This window comes from Pistacia vera, unplaced genomic scaffold (genome assembly GCF_008641045.1).
Source record: "Pistacia vera cultivar Batoury unplaced genomic scaffold, PisVer_v2 Contig352, whole genome shotgun sequence".
Taxonomy (NCBI): domain Eukaryota; kingdom Viridiplantae; phylum Streptophyta; class Magnoliopsida; order Sapindales; family Anacardiaceae; genus Pistacia; species Pistacia vera.
Genome location: NW_022196171.1, coordinates 53909 through 73599, shown reverse-complemented (window position 1 = coordinate 73599; position 19691 = coordinate 53909). Strand labels below are relative to the sequence as shown.

The 19691-nt window shown below is 37.5% G+C and overlaps 2 protein-coding genes across 2 annotated transcripts; one reads left to right on the top strand and one right to left on the bottom strand.

Annotated features, from left to right (window-relative positions):
- Nucleotides 1-1280: 1280 nt before the first annotated feature.
- On the bottom strand, nucleotides 1281-2882 carry LOC116139573. Its single transcript, XM_031425245.1, has 3 exons — nucleotides 2522-2882; nucleotides 1479-1945; nucleotides 1281-1373 (listed from the first exon to the last, which is right to left on the bottom strand). Exons 1-3 carry the CDS (start codon nucleotides 2880-2882, stop codon nucleotides 1281-1283), a joined length of 921 nt encoding a protein of 306 aa, XP_031281105.1.
- A 7728-nt stretch (nucleotides 2883-10610) lies between these two features.
- Nucleotides 10611-15006, top strand: LOC116139572 (serine carboxypeptidase-like 13). The gene is given in 14 exon segments (XM_031425244.1): nucleotides 10611-10754; nucleotides 10855-10991; nucleotides 12486-12562; nucleotides 12647-12769; nucleotides 12849-12951; nucleotides 13029-13066; nucleotides 13140-13241; nucleotides 13341-13433; nucleotides 13519-13635; nucleotides 13730-13801; nucleotides 14139-14266; nucleotides 14376-14489; nucleotides 14583-14637; nucleotides 14723-15006. Coding segments are annotated over 14 exon segments (1386 nt in total). The 5' UTR covers nucleotide 10611; the 3' UTR covers nucleotides 14807-15006.
- The last annotated feature ends 4685 nt before the right edge of the window (nucleotides 15007-19691 follow it).

Below are 19691 nucleotides of genomic sequence, written 5' to 3'. Positions count from 1 at the left end.
CCACCCATCTTTTTAAAAATGAAAAGAAACGAAAAACAAATCCTCAAAAAAGACAAGGTTCACCTAGAAGTAGTAGCGTTTGAGGTGAACGGCATTCCAACTGTTGTTGATGTCTTTGCCCTCGGGGGTCTGGAGTTTGTAGGCGCCCTTCCCTACTGCTTTGATTATCTTGTAGGGACCTTTCCAGGTGGGACCGAGTTTACCAGAGTTGATCTCCTTAGAGTTTTGGAAGACCTTGCGGAAGACCTAGTCGCCTATCTTGAAAGTACGGATTCTCACGTTGCGGTTATAATGTCGGGTGGCCTGTTGCTAGTAAACTGCATTGCAGATGCTCACCCGTTCTCGTAGCTCGTCCACAGTGTCTAGGTTCTGGCAAAGGTTGTGACTGTTTGATTCCTCGTCCGCCCATTGAAGCCTGGTGGACAGAATTGATACTTCAGCTGGAATGACTGCTTCGAAACCGTATGTCAGGGAGAAGGGGGTTTCACCAGTTGATGATCGAGCCGTGGTTTGGTATGACCAGAGGACTCCCGGTAGCTCGTCTGCCCATGCGCCCTTAGCTTTCTACAATCGTTTCTTCAATGTCTGTATAATGGTCTTGTTTGATGACTCGGCTTGACCATTAGACTGGGGGTTGCGGGGTGTTGAGAAGCTCAACTTTATTCCCCACATGTCACAGAAATCCCTGAAGCCTGAACTAATGAACTGAGACCCATTATCGGTGACAATCTCTTTTGGCATTCCAAACCTGTAGATTACATTCTTCCAGATGAAGGCTTTTACCTCTCGGTCTCTGACTTATGCGAAGGCTTTGGCTTCGATCCACTTGGTGAAGTAGTCTGTCACAGCCAACATGAAGACTCGTTGCCTCGATGCAGTAGGTAGCTTTCCCACGATGTCCATTCCCCATTTCATGAATGGCCAAGGTGTGAGAATGGAATGGAGTAGTTCTAGTGGGAGGTGTGAGATGTGGGCAAACCTTTGACAGCTGTCGCATTTCTTCACTTAAGCGGTCGAATAGGTGTGTATGGTCGGCCAGTAGTATCCCGCGGTGATCACTCAGTGTGCGAGACTGCGCCCCCCCGCATGGTTGCCGCATTCGCCTTCATGGAGTTCAGCTAGAACACTTTAGGCTTCTTCTAGGCTTATGCATTTCAGATAAGGGCCCGAGAATGACTTTCTGAGGAGTTGGCCCTCATGTATGGTGAATCTGGTGGCTCTCGCTTTCAGTCGGCGTGCTTCGTTCTTGTCAGCTAGGAGCTCATCGTCTTCCAGGTATCTTATTTCGGGGTCATCCAGTAGTCAGCTTGTTCAACGCCCATGGCCTCTACGGGAGACTTGTTTGGTGGTGATTCCTTCCAGTTGGCTGGCCACTGCATGAATAAGAGGGGAATGGATGACTGGGAAGAACATGGGAGTGCCGAGCCAAGGTTGGCGAGGGCGTCGGCATAGTAGTTCTCAGCTCTAGGGATCTGTACGATTGAGAACTCTTCGAATTCAGCCTGTAGCTCTTTGACCATGCTCAAATAGGATGTCATTTTTGAATCACGTGCTTGATACATGCCTTGTAGTTGATTGACTACAAGTTGGGAGTCCGACTTCACTTCTAGCCTCTTGGCTCCAATTTCTCTGGCCAAGGAAAGTCCAGCTAGGAGGGCTTCATATTCGGCCTCGTTATTCATGCACTTGAACCCACACTGGATTGCTCGCTGGATGATGTCTCCCTCTGGTGTGATCAGTACTATTCCGAGTTCGCTTCCATTGACATTACTCGATCCGTCTACTAGGAGAGTCCACTTTAAGGGTGGTGCGCCGTTCATGCATAGTAATTCTCTTTCAGCCTGGGTGGTGGCGCTTGGTGTGAAGTCAGCAATGAAGTCTGCCAGTGCCTGGGACTTGACGGCGGTACGAGATTGGTAGACTATATCGAACTCACTAAGCTCTACTGTTCATTGCATGAGTCGGCCTGATAGTTCTGGTTTGTGTAGTATCTTCTTGAGTGGGAAGGAGGTGATTACAGCAATGGGGTGGCATTGGAAGTACGGCCTGAGCTTCTTAGATGCATGGACGAGGGCAAGGGCCAGTTTCTCCAGTTGACTGTACCGAGTTTCTGCGTCGAGGAGTGACTTGCTCACATAGTAGACCGGTAATTGCTTTGATTCTTCTTCTCGAACTAGCACTGTCGAGATGGTTGTCTCTGAGACCGCTAGGTAAGAGTAGAGCTTCTCCCCATCCACAGGTTTGGAAAGAAGTGGAGGTGTGGTCAGATACCTCTTCAGCTGTTGTAAGGCTTCTTCGCAGGAAGGGTTCCAGTCGAACTTCTTGGACTTCTTGAGGGCATGGAAGAATATGTGGCATTTATCAGCTGATCTGGAGATGAAGCGGCTCAGGGCGGCCACTCATCCTGCAAGGCGCTGGACGTCTCTGATGCAAGTCAAGGATGGTATGTTGAGGACCGCTCTGATCTGGTCGGGGTTTGCTTCTATCCCTCACTGAGTAACCATATAGCCTAAGAATTTACCTGACAAGACGCCGAATGAGCACTTGTTTGGGTTCAACTTCATGTTGTACTTCCGGAGAACGGCGAATGCCTGGCTAAGGTGGTCAAGGTGTTGTTCGGCAATCAGGGATTTGATGAGCATGTCATCGATGTACACCTCCATGGTCTTTCCTAAGTGGTCAGAGAACATTTTATTAACCAGACGTTGGTAGGTAGCCCTGGCATTCTTCAGTCCAAACGGTATTACTTTGTAACAGTAGGTTCCCCTCTCCGTGATGAAGGCTGTCTTCTCTTGGTCGTTCGGATGCATCAGAATCTGGTTATATCCCGAGAAGGCATCCATGAAATTGAGGAGTTCGTGCCCTACGGTCGCATTTACCATCATGTCGATATGTGGGAGTGGGAAAGAATCTTTGGGGCAGGCTTTGTTCAAGTCAGTGAAGTCGATGCAGACTCTCTACTTCCCATTCTTTTTCTTTACGACTATGACGTTTGCTAGCCATTCGGGGTAGTGGAACTCTCTGATCATGCCGTTGCTTAGGAGCTTTTTAATCTCTTTATTGACGATCCAGTTTTGCTCAAGTGCGAATTTCCTCCTCCTCTACTTGACTGGTGGGTGATCCGGATCTGCCTTGAGCTGGTGGACCATTGCGTCTGGATTAATTCCGATCATGTCAACGTAGGACCAGGCGAAGCAGTCTTCGTTCTGTTTGAGAAATTCTATCAGCTTCTCTCTTGTCTCGGGTTCGAGGCGGGAGCCTATATGTGTCTTTCTCTCCGGATGTATCTGCACTTCATCCAACTCCTCAATAGTCAGTTGGTCAGGCTCGGTTTGAGAGGTTAGATGAGACTGTAATTGCTATGAAGAGTTTCCTTTGCCTTCGAAGGCGTTCTTGTAGTAGTCCCTGGAAGCTTTAGGGTCGCCCTTGATCTCCTGTACTCCCCACTTGGTTAGAAACCTGATCGTCTGGTGGAAGGTAGATGAGACTGCCCGCATGTCATGGATCCATGGGTGACCCAAAATGACGTTGTAAGGAGATGGGCAGTCGATCACTAGGAAGATGGTCTGTTTGTTTATTCCACCGGCGTAGATGGGAAGGATGATCTCTCCAATAGAGTATTTCTGCTCCGAGCTGAACCCAACCAGCAGTGTTGGTCGCCTGTTGATGTTTGCTTCTTCTAGTCCCATCGCCTTGACTGCTTCGAGGAACAGGATGTTTGTTGACGAACCTCCATCTACGAACACCCTTTTCACTAGGATGTTGGCAATCTACAGGGAGACGACTAAAGTGTCATGATGAGGAGCGGCTAGGGTGATCGATTCGTCATCTTCAAACTAAATTACCTGATGAGAGTGTGATCGCGAGACCGGATGGATGGACTGTACTTCATGGTGGTGGCTGGCTCTAGCATATCATTTGGCTGATGAGTAACTTACTCCACTGATCTCTGATCCTCCAGAAATGAGCGAACAGAAACCTTTCGGTGTGGGTTCCTGCGGAGGGGGTGACGGTTCTTTGGAGCTTTTCTGGCTAATTGTGTTCTTCCCCTTGTCAGTAAGCAGATCACGGAGATGTCCCCTTTTCAAAAGTACGGTAACCTCGAGCCGCAAGGCAATACAGTCTCTGGTGTTGTGCCCATGGTCGCTGTGGAACTCGCACCACTTGGTTATGTCTCTCCTTGCCTCGGGATTGAGCTTGCCAGGCCACCTGACGGTGGATGCCAATCATTTCATTATTGCTACGACCGGGGTTTGCTCGACATTGAGGTTGTACTCTGGTATCTTGTGTTGGTTGGAGACGAACGGCCTGTTATCATTTCTCACGTGTTGGCGATCATAAGGCTTCCTGACTCTGCCCATATTGCGTGTTGGAGGTTGGTAGCGGTGCTCTACCGGTCTAGACTCTCGCTTCTTGTCGCTCCGCCTTGATTCGTATCTAGAATGGGTAGCTCTGTTCATCTCATCTTCCTCCCATCTTATCTGGATAACCGCCCGGGCCAGAGCATCTTCCATTGTGGTGCAACCCAGCTTCGTAAGTTCTTTGTACAGTTCTTCGTCTGGGAGGAGGCCCTTCCTGAAAGCGTCCACAGCAGTCTCAGGGTTACAGGAAGGGATAGAGATCTTTTCTCTATTGAATTTGCTGACATATTCTCTCAATGGCTCTCCCCTTCTCTGGTATATTCGGTATAGGTCGGCCGATAGTTTCTCTAGTTTCTTGTTGCTAGCAAATTGCTCCACAAGGTGTCAGTAAGCTGGGCGAATGAGTCGATGGATCCATTCAGGAAGTTCGTGTACCATTGGAGTGCCGGTCCAGATAGACTAGAATCGAAACTCTTGCACATGCAGGCTTCCCTAAGCGGTCGGGGTATTGAGACTGTAAACATTCGCTGCTTGTACGAGGCTATGTGGTCATCCGGGTCGGTGGTACCATCGTACGGTTTCATGTTGGGGATGGTGAATTTCTAGGGCATGTCGGCCAGGGCGACCTCATCCACAAAGGGTGAATCAGCGTAACTGTGGGGTCTGCTCTTCTTGGTTGGGACCGACATACCTGGAATGCGTCTCATCACTGCCTCGACGTCGGCCAGTCTTTTGGCCAATACTTGTTCCATAGGGGAGGGGGATACTACCGGGTCATTCTGTCTTACTAGGTTTGCTACTGCATTCGTTCTCAACACATCCCGTTGGGTCATCCCTCGTGGGGTAGTCTGATAGATCGATCTGCCGTGCATTCCTTGATAGCATGGATCTTCGTTCATCCCTTCCGGCTGGATGACTCCCATTGTCACTATTCTGTTGTTACGCCCCACATGAATGGTCAGTAGAGTCGACTGGTAGTCGCTCAGTCGGTCAGGGTGGATGAGCCCGAGTGCTGGAGTTGGTTTGGTTTGGCCATTCAACCCGCAAGGGTGAGTCGAGCCGAGTGGGGTTTGTGTTTGGGTTGTGGACAGGAGGTGGAGCGGGATGGGGAGAGTGGGCTGGTCTTGTGGATGTGGCTTTCCGTTACTGGATTATCTTGGTTACGAGGTTGGGATGAGTCGGCTAGATGGTGTTCTGCTGACATATCTTTGTCTCCATTAGTCAAAACGGAGTTGTCCAATGCCAGCACACTTAACAGACGCGGCTCTTTACCGAAGATCGAGGGCTGATGCTCTGGTGTGGAGAGTGGTTGCATGGATGGGATAGGGGCGCGGAACCGATTGGGAGGTACTTGGTTGGGCAAGAACTCGAGATCATAGAATTGACCTACCTTCTCTTTTAGAGACTGGTTTTTAGCCCTAATGGATGAGTTTTCGGTCCGGATCGCATTGTTCTCGGCTTCCAGTGTGGCCACCTTGTCTGAATTTTGTTGCATGAGAGAGGTCAAGACCTCTAGTCTGGCCTCGAGGCCAGGGTTAGCGTTGTCGGGATTGTCAGCCATGGAATGTTCCTTCACGTAGCAAGGTTCGTTGAGCCGAATGATCGCTAGAGGCCCCACGGTGGGCGCCAAACTGTAGACGTAAAAATCTACCTGTACGGAAAGGGGGGTCTAATCCCGCGAGGTTGAGGCCACTAGCGATCTATTGTACCTGCACACGTAGGAAACACGCGTGAAGTGAACGGGAAACACCGGGGTGGTGTTTGCCGTAGGCACTCCGACGCTCAAGTCAGCAAGGCTGAAAGGCTAATATAGTGAGGGCTAGGGAGTCAAAGGTTACCGGAAGTTTAGTCGGGGATTGTGACTACGGCGGTGATGTGAAGCTCTCAGGTCAGAGCTTTCGATGTGAAGGTAGAATCTCTTCCTCTGAGAGGGCTGGCCTCTGCTTATATAGTGACTGTCTGGTCTCCCAATCCTGATAGAAGTAGGAGTCCTAGTATGACTCTAATGCAAACCCTAGAAGAATTAGGGTCGTGGTAAGTTGTCTTACCAGTGTCCGAATAGGAAGGTGATTCTGATTAGGAGAGTAACTTCCAGCAAGAAAGTGATCAGGAGTAGGAAAGTATTTTGAGGGGGCCGTGGGCTCTAAATTCACCCATGGACCTAGGAAATGGACTGGGATTAGGAGGCTCGTGCCCACGTGGTTTGGGCCGGCTAGACATTGTACCGAATGGGCCTAATCCGGTAGGGTTATATCAGGATTGGGTCTGACTTCTTCTTCATTGTCGCGTCCGTTTTCCTATTTGGACCAAGGATCTTTTTTTGCCCTAACAATATTCATATAACGAGGAGCTAATCTTATGTCAAAGTGAAATGATGAAGTCTACGTTGGTAAAGCGAGTGTATATTTATACATATACGAAAATTTCCTTTTCATTGTGCGTGTTTGAGTCGGAAATTAGAAGATGAATTTCCTAACTTTCATTCTTATTAAAATCTGGGAAGGAATATTGGATAACTGTAAGTCAACTCAACGTAGGGGTCGATTGTGTGGACGTAAATGGTTTGGATAAACTTAACCAGCAGTTTTAAAAACGCACGAGAAAAATGAGGATTTCTATATCACAATAATTAAATAAGGATTTCAAAAGACCTTGCAGCTTCAGACATTCCTGAGAAGACACATAATGTAAAATTTCTGGACTACGGGAGTCGGGAGCAGACATTTTTTAAACAGTTACCCAAAGTTTGGCAAAGATTAGATACTGGAAAGAGACGGTATTATTATTCTACATCCACGTGCCAGTACTGGCCAATCAATGGTCATTGACTGGTTGTCATACAGTTTTACTATTTGGTCATCAGTACCTTAAATTGAAAGATATATATATTTTTTAATTTCCAAAAATATTTTTCTCAAAGAGTTAAATATTTATGTTTCATTAAAAGTGTGGGAAAGATTGAAGACGTACTGTTACATGAAAACTATGTGGGTCAAAAATTATCTTGGGTTTAACGAGACCCAATAACGAAATAAACATGTCACGACCTAAGGTCTCAACCCAATCTTGATTGGGTCTACACTTAAAATCACCTTGTGAACCACCCACTCTATGAGTTGGGCTATCTTATAAGTTAAGCTAAACTGGGTTTCAGCCCATTAGCCTGCAGCAGTCTATAAATAGGAAATCAGAATCACATCTTATTTCCTCTTCTACTAAGATTCCAAATCTTACTCAAACTATCAAACTTGATCTGATAAGGTCAAGAAATTATATCTCTTTCAAGTTAGGGATTATCTCCCAAAATAGAATTTAGTGTCCTACTAAGATTCCAAATCTTATTTAAACTTAATCTGATGAGGTCAAGAAATCATATCTCTTTCATGATATGGATTATCTCCCAAAATAGGACTTAGTGTCCTACAAAGATTCCAAATCTTATTTAAACTATTAAACTTAATTTGATAAGGTCAATAAATCATATTTCTTTCTTGATAGGGATTATCTCCCAAAAAAAAGGACTCAATGCCTTACTAGGATTCCAACCCCTTGAGTTCATTATAAAAACAGAAGTTTGCCCTCTCATTAGGCATGCAATCTCCCATGGTCAATCTACACTACTCAAAACTATCTATTTGCTCCTAAAGTTCTTGCTCCCAAAAACCTGATGCCTCCACTGTAGTCTTTGCTTCCGCCAAGACTCCTGGTAATTCTTTATCTCCTTAATTCTTATCAAATAATCTTTTTCAGCCTCGCTGGTTTAAGCGTCGGAGTGCCTATGGCAAACATCACCCCGGTGTTTTCCGGAAGCTTCACGCTTGTCCTTTCATATGTGCAGGTCCAGCGGATTGTCAGTGGCCTCAATCTCACGGGATCAGACCCTATTTTCATGACGGTAGATTTTTGCATCTACACAAATTTATATAATGCAAAAACATTGAATCAATAAAAATGAAAGAAGATATAAAAACAGACCACATAATATCTATATAAATTATGTGATCGGTTGATACGAAAGAATTTGAAAATATTATTTGTAGATGTATTATTATTATTTTTAGTTTATAACCATTTTGGATGGAAATTAAGAATTGAGTGATAATCTAGAAAAAAAAAAATTAATTAATTAACTATAAAATAGAAGAATTAGTGTTACTCGTATCTTATTAATGATTTATTTGAATTAAAACAAATCTCACTTGCATATTAATTTCTTATCTAAGAATATTAAAATCTTGTTGACATGGATTCAAATGTATTTAGTAATTAAATTTCAAATAAAGAGTAGTAAAATGTTGAAATAATTGACACAGAAATATGATGTGGTGTTTTGACTATATTTATATTTGTCACGTGTGTCAGAAAAAATAGTTAGTTGCATGGATAGCTGATGTATGTATAGCTTAGCTTATTCAACAACTTTGACCAAACCAGACATTCTCATGCACGTAGTAATGAAGAAAAAATAGTGTAAAAATGAGCATTCAAACTAGGGGTGAGTACGGATAGCAGATAGAACCGAAATCATAACTAAAATATACTCAGAATCGATATTGTGCACGTAAGTTCCGGTTCCATTTTTTTTGGGAACCGGAACCTAGAAAAAATAACCTACAACAGATACTTAGCTTGGAACCTACAGCGGGTATCCTGTTTTGGAATGTGGGTTGAAATTAAATATATGTGAAGAATTGAGGGTCTACTAATTTTACATATAAAAAATTTAAATTTTTACAATAACCTAATTAAATAAATATATAATTATACTTATTACATATAAACTACACTATAGAAAAAACTTTTATATATATTATAATATATTAATATTAAAGTTTTGATTAATTAAGTGTATAGTTGAAAATAAGACTAATTAAAAGTGTTTTAATATTATTAAAAGAATTATTTTTGAATAAAATAGTATATTTGATTGAATAATAATATAATATTTAGTTATTTATTTCAATTATCAAGTTCTAAATATATTTGTAGTAAATTAGTAATTAATTAATTATATATGACAATTTGATAAACATTAATACATTACTAATTAAATAATTACTTAATCAATTATAACATTACATTATAGTTAAATAATTACTTAATTAATTATAAGTTTATAACATTACATTATAGATTTATAGTATAATTACTTAATTAATTATAAAGTTACATTATAAACAAGTGATTACTTAATTAATTATAACATTCCATTATAAACATTAATACAATACTTAATTAAATAATTAAAAATTTAATTAATTATAATGTTACATTAAATATTTATACAGTATAATCACTTTGTCCATTATAACATTACATTATAGTATGATCACATAATTAATTATAACATTATATAATTAAATTATTACTTAATTAATTATAATATTATATTATAAATATTAGTAATTTACTACATTAGCACAATACTTAATTAAATAATTAAAATTTTAATTAATTATAACATTACATTATAAATTTATAATATGATTACTTAATTAATTGTAACATTACTTTATAAACAAGTGATTACTTAATTAATTATAACATTCCATTATAAACATTAGTACAATACTTAATTAAATGATTAGAAATTCAATTAATTATAATATTACATTAAAGATTTATAATATGATTACTTAATTAATTATAATATTACATTATAGTATGATCACATAATTAATTATAACATTATATAATTAAATGATTACTTAATATTTTAAACATTAATAATTTACTACATTAGCACAATACCTAATTAAATTATTAGAAATTTAATTAATTATAACATTACATTATAAATTTATTATATGATTACTTAATTAATTATAATATTATGTTATAAACAAACGATTACTTAATTAAATAATTATATAATTAATTATAACATTCTATTATAAACATTAATACTATATTTAATTAAATGATTATAAATTTAATTAATTAAAATATCATTTTATAATTAAATAATTATTTAATTAATAATTATATTATATTATATTATAAATTTTTAATTAATTATAATATTATATAATTAAATGATTACGAAAATTCAAACATTGAGTGGGCTTACTGTACTTACCCAATATTCTTTTCCCCATTCCAAACTAGACCGTATGTTGGGAGCTTCATTTCAAATTTTCTACTCAACCTAACTTTCGTACATTTGTCTCTGTCTCCCACGGTACTTTTTAAATCAGTTTACACTAATTTGATTGGTTCGAGCAAACAGAAGTTGCTTGTCGTAATTATCATGTCTTCAAATTTTAGCCAATGGTGGAGCTTGAAACGTTTGGTTTGTTCCTTTGTTTTTCTTTTTATAAATGCAGATTGTGGCCAAATCGTCCGGACGCTACCAGGATTTTCCGGTACTCTTCCGTTCAGTCTTGAAACTGGGTGAGTGCCATTATTGTTGCTATACTTCTCTTCTACTGACGACGGAATGACATTTTATTAGTGAAGTACTAAACTAACTGCTATGGGCATGACTACTCAGATATATTAGCGTGGGGAGCTCAGAGCTTTTCTACTTGTTCGTGAAGTCGTAAGGAAATCCTGAAGTGGATCCTCTTCTTTATTATATAGTTGGAGGCCCTGGTTGTGCTGCTTTGAATGGTTTCCTCTTTCAAACTGGTATCTTTCTCATTTTACCGTCTCTTCTTGAGATTTCACATAGACACCTTTGATGTTTAGTGAAAGAAAAAGAGATCCACAGGTTTAGGAATAGAATACTTATAATTGACGGATGTATGCAAAATATTAATTCTAACACATAATCTAGGTTACAATGATGAATATGTCCTCTTTTTTTTTTTTTTTTATATTATCCTACAATCCTACAATAAAAAGGAAAAAAGGTTTATATTAATATTTCTCAAATTATTAAAATATTAAACATATTAGGTGGTTAAGAAACATTAAACTTTGACATTTTAATAAGACATTTAGGGGGCGTTTGGTTGGAAGAATGTTAGATTACTGGAAATGTTGGATAACTAAAAAGATAGATTACCTTGAAGATTACTGGGAATCTTTAGAAAAATGTGTTTGATTAGTTAGTAGGTATGTTATATTAATATGTTTGGTTATGGGTAATGAATTGGTGGGTATGTTATTTAAATTACTAAATTTTCCCATTTTTAAATATTAATATAATATTAATTTTATTATTAATTTTTAAATAATTTCCTTTAACCCCCAATATTTTAGATTTAGCTAAAACACCCTCACTTAAATAAAACTTTAATTTATGACAAAATCACCCACACCTCCTACCGCTGCCTGCCGCCACTGCAAACCACCGTCGAAAGTCTCCGAAAGTCCCCGTGAGTAGCTCACCGTGATCAAGAGACTCTGATATGGCTGTTTCTGGCCATATTGATGTCCGAAAATGGCCATATCAGGCCAAATCTGGCCAGAAATGGCCAGATCTATTTTGGTCAGAAAGCCGAAAACGGCCATATTGAAGCCTCCCACCGAATCTCATTCTTTTTTAGGGACTTCGACTGCGGTCCATGGTGGTTGGCCCGGTGTTGGCGGTGGTGGATGGGTGGTAGTGGTGGTAGTGGCTTGGTGGCAGTGGTGGTCTGTAAATTGTTTTAAATATTTAAATCTAAGGGTATTATTTTCCAAAGATTTAATTAAACAAGGGTAAAATTGAGATAGGATATTAATGTAAATTTATTTTAAAATAAGGGCATTATTGTTCAAAACTTTTATTAATCAGGGATAAAATTGTAAAAAAAAAAGATAACCCTGATAATCGTAGAATACTTAAGAAAATGGAGGTAATCAGATTACCTCTAATATTACCAATAGTAACCACTATTGGTATTCAAATATTACTAGCATCTTATATTACTTGACAACTAAACATGGTAATCAAGTAATATAAGATAACTTAACCCCCAGTAATCCTACATAACCCCAACCAAACGCCCCCTTAGGAAATAAATAACTTGTATTTATTATTATGTTGACTATTTTACCCTTATGACCGTTAATTTTCACAAACAGTTTGTCAATTATAAGGATACAAGTGTTACATTCCAAAACCTCCCCTCTTCTTGTCAATTGTTTAATCTTATAAATTAATGCAATGTTACTCATGTCAAAATATATTTTTAGGTCCACTACAGTTTAATGAAACTGATTACACTGGAGGTTTGCCAACGTTGCATTTATACCCACACACATGGACCAAGGTGCAAAATCTATAACTTGATAAGTGTGGTATGATGTGAGGGATTGATATTAATTAAATCTGTATGATAATGATAAAATTGTAGAGTGCGAGTATAATATTTGTAGATGCACCAATTGGCTCTGGTTACTCCTATTCAACAAACCCAGCAGATTACGAGATCTCAGACTTACAGTCAGCAAATCAATCTTATATTTTTATAAGAGAGGTGATGTTATTTAAAATGAACTTAACTTTTATGCATATATATATAGAGTTTTGTGTAATTTTTTAATTCAATATTGCAGTGGTTAAATGAGCATCCCCAATTTATCAAAAACCGATTTTTTGTTGCTACGGATTCATATTCTGGTGTACTTGCTCCCATTATCGCAAATCATATATTGGATGGTAATTTCCCTACTAATGAATCAAGTAATTTCATTCTTTTGTTTGTTTAATTTACCTAATTATTCATGGCGTTGCAGGTAATAATGCCGGACTTGTGCCAACAATAAATCTAGTGGTAATGATCAACACTTGGTTGTTTAGCCTGTTTGGTTGCTTATAAAATTTCTAATTCTATGTGAATGAAACAGGGGATTGTAAGTGGATCACCCCGTATGAATGGTAAAGAAGAACAAAGTTATCAAACAATATTAGCCCATAAGCTTGGACTTATATCCAAGACTATTTTTAACGTGAGTAATTTTTATTAGCTCTATTAATTTTATTTATTAATTTTATAATTACAATTACTTAAATCTAAACATAATATTTAATATTTGGCTGTTTCACAGTATGCCAAAGAGTATTGCAATGGCACTTACTTCTATACGGATACCAGTACAGTGAGTGCTGAATGCCTAGAGTATCTTGAAGTAATCGATGAGGTATTATCAAATTTTCTTTTAATTATTTTCTCAAACTCACAAAATCTTACTGGGTAATTATAAAAGCATTATCTGAATTTTGTAGTTAATTGAACAAATAAATACGGAAATGGTGTTGGCTCCCAAGTGTAGCACAGTATCACCCAAATTAGATGATGGAAACAAGAGGAGATCTTTGAGACAAACTGATTATTGGTGCAAGGTTCTCTTTCTTTTTCTCTCCATTTTAGAGCTACTGGTTTTGTTAATTTGTATAATATTGGTTCTGATTAATTAATTTTTATGTTAATTTGCAGAACTTTGGTTATCTACTCTCTACTATATGGGCAAATGATGAAGGTGTTCAACGTGCTCTTCATGTCCGAGAGGTATTTATTTGATTAAAATTTAAGGGGTTTATTTCATACATCCCTTGTAAGATCGTTTAATCTCAAGTACTTCTAGAGTTTTAAGAAACTATAAAAAAACCTTTCTATAATTATGGAAAACCCACTTAGGATCGGTTTTTATTTTTTTATTTTTTTTAATAATCTAAGGGGTATTTAATAATTATAACAGACTTTATAATGGTTTAAAAAAAAAAAAAAAAATGAGTATGTTCGTATTAAATAATCCCAGGAGGGTATACAAAATAAACCCAAAATTCAAGTGGGATTGAGAATATGTATAAATAACAAACTGAAAATTGATTTTCATTGCTAACAGGGAACAATAAAAGAGTGGCGAAGGTGCAATCTTACATTTTCTGAGGGCTCATATGATTATGATGTCGATAGTTCTTTTGACTATCATAAAAATCTTACCAAATCAGGCCTACAACTTTTGCTTTACAGGTGATAATTTTAATACAAAATTCCAGTAAAATCTTTAGTTGCAACTCAAAGGGTTGTCTTGTCGAATTTGGGTCATTAATAAAATTATAACTTTTATTTTGCGGTGCAGTGGCGATCATGATTTGGTCGTTCCACATATATACACAGAATATTGGATAGGTTTACTTGATATCACTTTGGCTGAAGATTGGCGACCATGGTTTGTTGGTGGTCAAACTGTAGGGTAAAGTTTATAATTATGCAGAATTTTTGTTTTTTGAATTATATTTTAGATTAAAATAACTCTATAATTTATGGTACTGAATCTTCTGTTTAGGTACACAATTAAGTACTCAAATTATGGATATCGATTGACTTATGCAACTCTGAAGGTAAGAAGGTTGTTTATGTTAACCATGATTTTTCGGAGGAGTGAAAGAAAATTGAGGCTAACGTTAAAGAGTATATTTTGTATAGGGATCAGGTCACTCTCCAACTGAGTGGAAGGGAAGGGAAACCTATGAAATGTTTGAAAGGTGGGTACATTTTTACCCACTTTAGGTGACAGCCACAGTTTCAAGACTATCAAATCTTTGTGGTTTGTAGCTACCATTTGAAATTTGCAACTTTGCAACATGATTGTTTCGAGCAAAGCATTAAATTAATAAATTGTTTTGATAATCGTTGAGGCATTTTTGTGTTAAGCATTGTTTAGGGGTGAATGAAATAAACTCAGAATAATACAAACATATTTTAATATAGATTGGGCTATTTGAAAGTGGAGACGGGTAAAGTCAATTCATTATTATTCTTTTGAAAATTAAATTCTATAAATGATAACAAGGAAATGGATTAGGTAAAGTTGTGTGAAAATAATGAAAATATAGTTTAATATAGAATTGGGTTGTTTGAGGTTAATTAGGGTGGATAAATTGATTTGATTAACTTTTGAATTGAACTAAATTAAATACATGATTTTTAAGGCTGTCAAATAGATCTGAATCAAATCAATCCTAATTGATTGTCGATATTCATATGTATTATTTTATCATTGAAAATTTGACAAAATTACCATAATTTGTAAGGAAATTATAATGAATTGTTAGTGTTATAGACTGAACAAATTAAGAAAGAAAGTATACATGAGATGAGTTGAAAGGAAAATAAATTTTAAAAAAAAAAATGAACATAAAGAATAGAGATGTTGAAAAAATCCGGCCTGCACTAGGGCCCAAAAAAGCAAGCCCAGGTTAGGACCTATCTCCAGAGGCCAGGATGATGAGTACGTTATATTATTATTTTTCTGAATAAAAAAGAGATATGGGAGAAAATAGATTGACGAGTCTTTTATTATGACTCATGACCTCCGTCCATTTCTATCCATAAAACATAAAATTCATGTTATTTAAATTGAAAATTTTAAAAACTTCCAAGGTTGATAGTTTATTTATGAATTTTGTGTATCTTTTTTTTTTTAAATATTAAAATATTTAAAAAAAAACCGAAAAATGAAAACACGTTTGACATGTTATCACATCCACACCAAATAAAATCCCTTATCATTTATAATTTGTCTATCTCATAGAGATTGTTTCACTTATGTCCACGGTTAATTTCTGCTTGAAATTTTGTGATAAAAACAATGGAGTTAGTAGCCTTTCTTCTCTTACTGTTTTCACTTCTTTTTCACTTCTTTTTTGGAATAAAATTCTTAAGAAAGGTAAACGAATAGTTATTTCAAAAATTCAAAAGCAGAAAAAATGAAAATAAAATGCTAAGTTCATAAATGAACATAGCCTTTTATTTCCTTATCATATCGCCTCAAGTTGGAGGGAGAAATGGAATGAAGCCCCAATTTGGATCGAAATTGGAGAAAAACATGACATAGTAAAAACTTGGTTAAGTTATCAAAAATTTGAAGATCCAAGGGAAAAAAACAAGTTATCAAACTTCCAAGGGCTACCTTCTCACAGAATTAATGATAATCCAACTCTATATGTTTGGTACGACGATCAAACACAAGATTGATGGTCATATGAAAATAGCTCATATTATCACACAATAGTTTAGGAGGGTGGTCTAACTTTATACCAACATCATGGAGTAGGAAAGAGATCCTTGTAAGCTCAGCTATAGTAGAAGCTATGGCCTAATACTTAACCTTTGTAGTAAAAGTAAATCATGATACAGTTGGTTGCTTCTTAGACGACCAAGATATGTAATTTTGTTAAGAGTCATGAAAATGACTCCATTAAAGTGATTAAAATACCCTTGATATGATTTAATTGAATTTATATTAAGACAATTATAAAATTATGATTTTATTCAAGAAAATTCATATTATAATGTTTTCTTACAAATGTTGCATGTTTGGAATGATTTTTGAGATTGTGTCAGTTGATATTAGGTTGCGGTTTATTGATTAGGGTTAAATTTGCCTCATTATGTTGTTCAGGGCCTAAAATGTCATATTTATTTCTAGGGGTTGATTTTGTCACTTTTCATTCTATAAGGACCACACTAAATTTTCTGTGAATCTATAAAAGGAAAACTTTGTGCGATTTTTCGAGGGGCAACTGCAAAACCCTCACCCTTTACCGAAATTTGGCCATTATCGGCCACCCTAGGTCCACCTTTTCTGTCGGTTCATCTTCTTCCATCATACCAGTGTCACTTTGACTTCCGACTGACGACGTTTCGTCTCCCATTAGTTCCTCTTCGACTTCCAACCATGTTTCACCTTTTTCCAACAAAGTTTGAGCTCTCCAAGTGTTGGGTCATCTTCCTCTAGGGTTCTTCCATCTTCCCAGAGCTCCCTTGCCATCGATTTGGCCGTTTTTTGGCGAGTTTCATCACTTTACATATTGTGACTCTTCAGCTTCCAGGCAAGTTTTCACTCACTTTTCGACGACATTGCACCTCCCCAGGTACTGATCTTCACTCCCCAACTCGAGAGCTACCTCTTGGTACCTTCGGATCATTGTTTCACCACTAGTCGATAGAAACCACCATTGGAAGCCACCAGAATCTGGAGAGTTTTGACTTCATCATCTTCCTAGAGTCCCTTGGTCTTCTTCAGCCACAAAGCACATCGTCTCATTGTCTTTGCCCTTGATCATGATTAGCACCATTCTCGATTCTCCAGCCTTCATGGACACCACCATGAGCAGTTAAACTCCCGATTACCCTTTACGGTTGTAGACTGTAAAAATCTACGGTTACGAAATGGACAGATCTTGTGAGGTTGAGGCCACTAACAATCAACTGGACTTGTACACAAAGAAACAAATGCGAAGCTCACAGGGGACATCGGTGCAGCGTCTACCGTAGACACCCTGATGCTCAAGTTAGCGAGACTTGAAAGGCTATTTAGTGAAGACTAAGGGAGGAAAGTTTACCGAAATCTCATCAAGGATTAGAACTGCAACAAAGGTGACAGTGGTTCTTGAGAGCAAGAACTTTTAAGAGCAAGTAAGTGGTATTGAGATTGAATGCATTATGAGAGGGTTGGCTTCTGTTTATATAATGAACCCAGGGGGTTGGAGTCCTAGTAGGACTTTGAGTCCTACTTGGTAGACGAGTTCGAATTAGGAAGGAATTCATATGGCTTGCCTTTATCAAATCAAATTAGCATTACCAATTCAAGTAAGATCTTGGATCTTGATTAAGTGGAAAGTAAATAGGATTCAGATTCCTATTTTGGGACGAATATGGGCTAATGGGCTGGAGCCCGATTTATCTTAACTTGTAGGAAGGCCCAACTCATGGAGTGGCCAATCCACAATGAAGCGTAGGCCCAACCGAAATTGGGTTAAGGCACTGAGTTGTAATATGTTTATTTTGTTATGGGACCTCGTCAGGCCCAATACGATTTTTGGCTCATACAGTGTGTCTCCCACTCTCTAAGTTAAAGGGTATCTAACTTAGAGAGTATATTTAATTAATCGTAGATGTAATACGAACGAGTCGATGTCCTCTCAGGGAGGGTTTGACTCGAAACACTTGTTATTGCCACAGGGGCATAAGTCATTTGGCTCCGTTCGTGTGGCCGAATGGAAAGGCAGGACCGAGCGGAATGATATATCAAATACTTTTTTACTTAATTTTTTTAACATTGTAAAAATATATCAAATACAACTATCTTTTTAAGTTTTCTCTTATCATTGGCGAAATTAGTTAAGATTTTATAATATTTTTAAAATTCAAAAATTCTGCAAATTAAATAAAATGTTTAATTATTTTAATATATATTTTTTTCTCCGTATAATTTGAATTGCATTAAAAAAAATAACTGACTAAAGACGTATGGACTATATTATTTTTTTCAATTTGTTTGAATTAAGATTTCTAACTATCATTGATTAAAACATCAAAAAAAAATTAAGAGCATTGCTTGTCATACAAACTGTCTTTCTATTTAACATTCTCTCGTTCCAACACTAGCTAACAACTAGGAAATTATGTCAAAAATAAGAACAAACCAACCTTATTTGAGCATATCGTTTAACAAACATTTGTAAACGTAAATTGTTGGAGAGATGGAGATTGATAGGAGGGAAGAGAACCATATAAATAGAGATAGTCTTTTGTGAAATTATATTGTGCGTTCAAAGCCAAAAAAAAAGGCCACAACACAGTTATGATGTACAAAATCATATGTTTCCTTTCACTTTTTTTTCATATGGGGTATGCTGACAAACCTGATCCTTTCCCTCTTAGATTAACGGATTATAATGCAAGGGAGTTGATATCTGAAAACTCCGGTGTCTCTGCCATGCATGCTATCTTGCTTCCGAAACTTAACAAGGTTTTGATGTATGATGTACTGTTTGGAGGACATCAAAATTCCATTGCCTCTGAGAAGATGCCTTGTCGTATTGCGAATGAGGAAACCGGTGAATTGAACTGCATTTTGTGTTATTCGATATGAAATAGCAAATTGACAGCATCAAGGTACTTAAATGAATAATCATAATTGTATGCATTTATTTTTTTAGTTTAATATTTTCGTTAACAATGCAATGTCTGTGTGGATAGATTGAGCATGAAGTGGTGCTCATCAGGAGGCCTCACAGTGGACAGAACTGGTTAGCACGGGAGGTAATGGAAAAGGAGCCAACACTGTAAGATATCTCTCCACATGTGAAAAATGTGATTGGAGAGAGTACCCATCATCACTTGTAGATCCTAGAGGTATATATCTATACTTCGTATATATGTTTATATATATATATTATATATATAATTTCTTTACTTTTCTCAGAATAATTTCTTCACTCTGTAGGTACTCAAACAAGTAACCTTACCAGATGGTGGGTTCATCGTGTTTGGGGGCGTGGTGCCTTTAGTTACGAATACATTCCAATAGAAGGACAAACCAATAAGAACCCCACCTTTCTCCCTTTGCTTCAACAAACTTCTGATCAGTTCAATGCTCAAACGCAAT